This window comes from Alligator sinensis, unplaced genomic scaffold (assembly GCF_000455745.1).
Source record: "Alligator sinensis unplaced genomic scaffold, ASM45574v1 scaffold1165_1, whole genome shotgun sequence".
Classification (NCBI taxonomy): domain Eukaryota; kingdom Metazoa; phylum Chordata; order Crocodylia; family Alligatoridae; genus Alligator; species Alligator sinensis.
This window is the reverse complement of record NW_005842477.1, coordinates 407,825-413,884: the sequence shown is the minus strand read 5'-3', so window position 1 is coordinate 413,884 and position 6,060 is coordinate 407,825. Positions and strand designations below refer to the sequence as shown.

Genomic DNA, 6,060 nt, shown 5'->3' with positions numbered 1-6,060 from the left:
CAGCCACTCGGGGCCACAAAGAGCAGCGCAGTCTAGTGCCGGCCAAGGCACAGGAAGCAGTGCCACCCTGGTCCCCAGCTGGACTGGGAGCGCCCGTGCTCTGTGTCGTTTGCAGCACTCTGCGTGATCACTGCGGGACTGCGTGGCAAAGCTCAATGGTACAGCAGCAGGTGCAGCCCACAGGAGCAGGGCTCGTGGGGAGCCAGGTCCCTTCCATGGCTGGCAGGTGCCAGGAAGATGATGTGGCCACAAGGCCCTGGGGCTGGCAGCAGTGTGGAAGGGATTACCAAGAAGTCAAGCAGAGATTGATTAAACTTGATTTAGGGGGAGATTAAGGGATCACAGCAGATCAGGGGGAGATTGCCAATCAACAGCACCATTGTGAGCAGAGCCGGGGGGAGGGGGGGGCGGCAAGAGCCCCCAGCGAGTAGCAGGGCTGCAGCACCAGGAGCCTACACCGAGCCTGGGAAACCTCCAGCACCAGCCCTGCCCTTTCCCAGCACAGGAGCCAGAGCCATGAGAATCCTGTTGTGGGGGGAGGCGCTGGGCAGGAGGGCCGGGGGCAGGGTCCTGGGGCATCAGGGCCAAAGCTGTGCACAGTTGGTCCCTGTCCTTGCCTCAGGGTCAGGGTCAGGCCTCAGCCCAGCTGGCAACTCTGGCAGCGGGGCCTGGAGCTCCTCAGCTGGCAGCACCACCCCAGCCTGCCAAGTCCTACAACATCTAACAGCCCAGGGCCACAACCCTGGCAGCACCTCCCAGGGCCACAGGTTAGTATGTGCCCCCCTCCAGCACCCACAACAGCCACAACAAGAAAGCTGCCTGGATCTGGGTGTTTAATGATGGAGCCATGTGGTATCAACAGGGGCCGGGCACAGGAGCAGCCCCTGGCACCGCCCCCTCCTCACGGCACCTTCACCACTCGCATGATGTTGGTGTAGCCAGCGCCAGGCCTCCAGCCTGTCACGATGATGACAATGTCGCTGGAGCGCAGGAATCCACGCACACGTCCTGGGAGGAAAAGCAGCTGGTGAGAGGGGCAGGGGGGCAGCAGGGGCTGCCTGCGGAGAGGTGCAGGGGGCTGGGGCAGGCCCATGCGGGTGCTGTGCCAGAGCACGAGGCCGCGGGGCTCGCACTCACCCATCTCAATGCCGAACTGCACCCTGCGATCCACGTCATCAGCCCACACCTCCTGCTGGGCACCACGGTACAGCACAGGGAAGACGCCCCGGCACAGGTGTGCCTGGCGAGCCACCTGCGCACTCCGTGTCACGGCAATGATGAGGGCACGAGGCCGGTAGCGGGACAGCAGCTGGGCAGACCTGCCAGGTGTCGAAGGGTGGGTAAGGACTCACGCACCAGGTGCTGTGGGGGCAGCACAGTGGACACGGGGGTGGGAGCCAAGACACTTGCATTCGGTTCACTTGCAGTGCAGCCTGGGTGAGTTGCCTTGGCACTGGGGGCGCTACCCCTGTCTGGGGATGGCGTGACGCCAGAAGGGACAAGTGACAGATCATGGTGGGGCAGACACCAATGCGCTGTACTCCACTGTGTTGCCCCCCACGGCCCCAAGGGTAGGACCCTTCCCTGGCTGGCCTGGCTTCCCCTGTCCCCCAGAGTGTGGCCCCCGCCCCGCGGGGTCTCACCGTCCGGACTTGGTGAGCACGAGGATGGCTCCTGCGCAGCACTTGAAAGAGGCCTCCACTGCCCCAATGGCCGTCACCTCGGTGGGGTCCTGACTCAGGGGTGTCACCCGGCGCAGCTCCTCAAACAGCTGCTGGTGGTAGATGGCGGCCTCGGCCTCCCGCGCGATCTGCATGGGATGCAGACACAGGAGCCCACACAGGGCTGGTGATTGTGCTTGAGCACAGCCAGCCCCATCCTCCTGCCCCTCCTTGCGGTGCCCTAATGGCACAGGGAGCTCCCCACACCTGCCCGCCTGCCCCTCTCCACGGCGCCCTGCCGGGTGAGGCAGGAGCATGCTTACCGCGTGCTGCATGCTCACAGCCTCCACTGGGTAGGCCCCCTTGGCTGTCTCTCCTGACAGCATGATGCAGTCAGCTCCATCCAGCACGGCATTGGCCACATCGCTGCTCTCTGCTCGCGTGGGCCGTGGCTTTTTGATCATGCTCTCCAGCATCTGCCGGCAGGGGAGAGCCTCAGGGTTTGTCACAGCAACCAACCCCCGGGGCCCCGATCCTCAGAGCCTGGAGCAGACTGACCTGCGTGGCACAGATCACAGGCTTCCCCGCACGGTTGCAGCAACCAATCATCATTTTCTGCGCCACGAAGACTTTCTCTGCTGGGATTTCAATGCCCAGGTCCCCGCGAGCCACCATAATCCCATCACTGGCATCCAGGATCTCATCAAACCTGCAGGGCAGAGCAGGCTTAGCTTCACAGGGCTCAGGAGGTGTTCCCATCATACCCACCCCAGCCAAGACATGCTACTGAAGGCGTGTTCTGGGAGCTCAGGGAATGGCACGTGGCTGCCACAAGAGTGGGTGCCAGCCTGGCCACAGAGCTGAGAGCTTGTGGGACACAAGAATGTCCAGAGCAAGCCTGTATGTGCCTGACAACCCCACGCAGGTAAGTGCTGCTGTGGCCCCCCAGGGAAATGCCTTTGGGGTGGGCATGATGCCCCATCCCCAGCGGTGACATGTGGGGCAGAGAGGAACATTTCTCTCCCCTGCTGCCACGGCTGATAGGCAGGGGGCAGACAACCAGGGACACAGGGACAGTTACTTCCTGACGCCCTCATGGTTTTCGATCTTGCTGATGATCTTGATGGTGCGGCCCTGCTCGCCCAGCACAGCCCGGATGGCTGCCACATCAGCTGCCTTGCGGATGAAGGAGGCGAAGATCATGTCCACGCCATGCTGCAGCCCGAAGTGCAGGTCGCGCACATCCCGCTCTGACACAGCTGGCAGGTCGACCTCCGCCCCTGGCAGGTTCACGCCCTTGCGGCTGCACAATACCCCGCCATTCTCCACCTCCGTCACGCAGCTGTTGGGGCCTGGGGCAGGGAGAGAGGCAGTTCCAGGCCCTGCGGGGTCCATGGGGCACAGGGACAGGGGCTGGGATGGGCACCCCAGTGGGGACTGGCAGGGGCAACATAGCCATGGTAGGGGCTAAAGAACAGCGCAGAGCGTGGGGATGTAGCATAGAGCCGCACTGGCGGGGGGGCACTGAGGAAGGTGCAGTCCCTGGGCTAGTGCCCTGTGCCACCCTGGGCTGGGCAGGCGGTGGTCAGAGCTCTGGGGACATAGGCCCGGGTTGGGGGTGCCCTGTGCCACCCTGGGGTGGGCGGGCGGCAGAGCACTGGGGGACGTACCGATTTCCTTGACCACCAGGGAGATGAGCCCATCGTCCACAAAGATCTTCCTGCCGACCTTGACAACCCTGGGGAGGTTTCGGTAGTCCACCCAGATGACAGACTGGTCGCAGCGCTCCTTGTAGGCCTCGTCGGTGGTGACCATCACCCGGGAGCCCTTCACCAGCTCCACCTCCATGTTCTCACCCTGCACAGGCACCGCACGATCGGGGCTCCAGCGTGCCCAGCTTGACTGGCAGACCCATCCAAACCGCACCAGTCCCACCTGCTCCAGTGTCCCCCTGCCAATTCCTGGACCCCCTGCTTTCTGCTACAGGCCAGGGCAGGGCAAGGCAGGGCAGCCTCCCACCAGCAGCCCCTTCCCCTTTCCCATCCAACTGCTCTATACTCACCCCTTTGATCAGGCCAGTGCGGATCTCGGGGCCCTTGGTGTCCAAGGCAATGGCCACGGGGCGGTAGAAGAGAGGATTGGAGGCGAAGCTCTCTGTCGCCTCCCGGATGTTTGCAATGGAGCCGGCATGATACTGGCAGGGAAGAGCTAGGGCTGCAGGGGGGCTGCTGTGCAGAGCTGTGCTGCCCCTGCCCCAGTTTGTGGTCTCTGGTCCTGCCCCTTCCTTTCCCATCAGGGCCCTGTCTGCACCTGCCCTTCAGGGCCCTGCTTGCCCCAGTCAGGCAGCTTTGGGCCTTGCCCTGGATCCACAAACTTGTCCCCATCTCAATATCCTCCCTTGCTCCAGCCTGCAAGGTGGGGGCTCCCCCGCTGCCCCAGTGGGCAGACGCTCCCTAGCTACAGCACCCTCCCCCTGTGCCAGGCTGGGGGATCCCTGCTTCCACCCGTCTGTGGGGCCTGGCCCCTCCCCACATACCTCGTGTGAGCCGTGCGAGAAGTTCAGGCGTGCAATGTTCATCCCAGCCTTAATCATCTCTTTCAGCATCTCCACGGAGCGGGAAGCAGGCCCTGGCAGGCACAGAGGCTCAGACCCTCCCGCCCTCTGCCCAGAGACTATCCCACCCTCAGGGCCCTGGGGCCTTGCCCAAGCCCCTCCAGGCAGGTCTCCGGTGCCATCCTGTGGCCCGGCACCCCCAGCTCTCCCGCACAGGGTGGTTCTTGCCCTTTCCCCGGGAGAGCAGTACCTATGGTGCAGACGATGCTGGTGTTGCGGGTGGTGATGGGCACCGAGTCGATGTCCAGCAAGCAGAGGTGCTCCAGGAAGGTGTCCGCCCGGGACGCCCTCAGCTGGTTCCTCTGGAAAAAGGCCGTGCCAAGCTCCTGGGTGAGCTGAGCCATGTCTTCCAGCAGCCACGGCCTGATGACCCCTGCTGAGACAGGGAGGGTGCAGTTGCACAAATGCTGCCAGGCGCAGCCCGTGGGATCGCAGCCCCGGCCCCCCAGTGCCGGGCTGGGAGCAGCAGGAAGTGCCGAGGCCTCCTTGGGGCAGTGCCAGTGCCCCCTGCTCGGGGCAGCGTGAGCGGGGAGTGCTAGCTGCACGCCGCCGTTGTGCAGCCATTGACTCGGCGGGCACTTCCCCCCCTGGTGCCAAGGTCCTGGTCATCGCTCAGCGGAGGGCTTGGACCCACCTTCCGTGTGCAGCCCCAGTGCAGCCCGTCCTGCCACGGCTGCCTCCCTGCAGCCCAGACCCCCACCCCTGAGCAGACCTCTGACACGCCAGAGCTCATTAAAGTGTCACCAGAGCTCGGCCAGCTTGGCCCAGAGGTCATTCCTGCGTGGCCTGGGGCTTTGCTGGCTGTCGGGCTCATTACAACAACCAGACCCCGAGACGGGAGCTGGGAAGGAGCCGGCAGCAACCTGGGATCAACCTGTGGCCCCTGGCACACACCGGGGCCCTCTGGGAGCAGAGCCAGGGCAAGCATCCGCACATGGTGCAGGCCCAGCGGGAACCAGGGGCTGGGAGCTGGGATCCAGGCCCCAGGGACCACAAGGAGGCTCTGGGGCCAGTCATCCCACAGCGGCGTGGCGTGGACAGCTCATGTCGCACTGCCCTGGCGTATGAGACAGGCTCCCTGGGGCCGCACGGGCCGTCCTGGGGCCAGGGAGCAGCGAGGCTGGCAGCTGCGATGTGCGGAGCAGGCCTGGGCACTGGGGTCCTGGGCAGGCAGAACCAGCTCGCTGTGCGGGCGCGAGGGGCCAGGGCCGGGCAGGGGCTGCAATCCGGTCCCACGGCTGCTCCCGAGCCAGGAGACACCCACCTCGCTCCGGTGCTGGCCCGCTGCTCCGGCCCACGGGAGACGCCCCAGATAGGAACTAGGAAATGGCAGCTCTCCCCACCTCCCTGCCAGCCCCTGGGCAGCTCCCAGCCTCGCCCCTCCCTGCTCCTTGTCCCCACCCCTCCTGCTCCAGCCCAGCCCTGGTCCCGCTCCCCCAGCCGCCGCTTCTCCCTGCTCGCCCACGGCCTGGGGCGCCGGGTCAGGAGTGGCGGGGCAGGCTGGCAGGGGGAAGGAAGCTGTCTGTAGGAGGCAAACGGTGGCAACAGCCCTGGTCAGACCCTGTTCAGTCTCAGCCTGCACCTGGCCTCTGTGCCACGCAGGAGATGGGCAGAACGCCCTGTGGTCTGACTAGATGGTGCAGGGAGCGGCAGGCAGAGCAGCAGAGTGGCAGGGAGCAGCAGGCAGAGGGGCAGTGAGCAGCAGGCAAAGCAGCAGATATAGCAGGGAGCAGCAGGCAGAGGGGCAGGGAGCAGCAGGCGGAGCAGCAGTTATAGCAGGGAGCG

At 65.1% G+C, this 6,060-nt stretch overlaps 1 protein-coding gene across 2 annotated transcripts; it reads right to left on the bottom strand.

Annotated features, from left to right (window-relative positions):
* Window positions 1–816: 816 nt before the first annotated feature.
* On the bottom strand, window positions 817–5,685 carry PKLR (pyruvate kinase L/R). Of its 2 annotated transcripts, none has more exons than XM_006030925.3 (11): window positions 5,540–5,685; window positions 4,466–4,651; window positions 4,198–4,289; window positions 3,724–3,855; window positions 3,332–3,518; window positions 2,743–3,013; window positions 2,220–2,370; window positions 1,985–2,137; window positions 1,644–1,810; window positions 1,138–1,319; window positions 817–1,008 (listed from the first exon to the last, which is right to left on the bottom strand). In XM_006030925.3, exons 2-11 carry the CDS (start codon window positions 4,617–4,619, stop codon window positions 902–904), a joined length of 1,596 nt encoding a protein of 531 aa, XP_006030987.1. In that variant the 5' UTR covers window positions 4,620–4,651; window positions 5,540–5,685; the 3' UTR covers window positions 817–901. The 2 variants fall into 2 exon arrangements, with proteins under 2 accessions (XP_006030987.1, XP_025068463.1); XM_025212678.1 differs by having other exon boundaries at window positions 4,466–4,648.
* Between the last annotated feature and the right edge of the window lie 375 nt (window positions 5,686–6,060).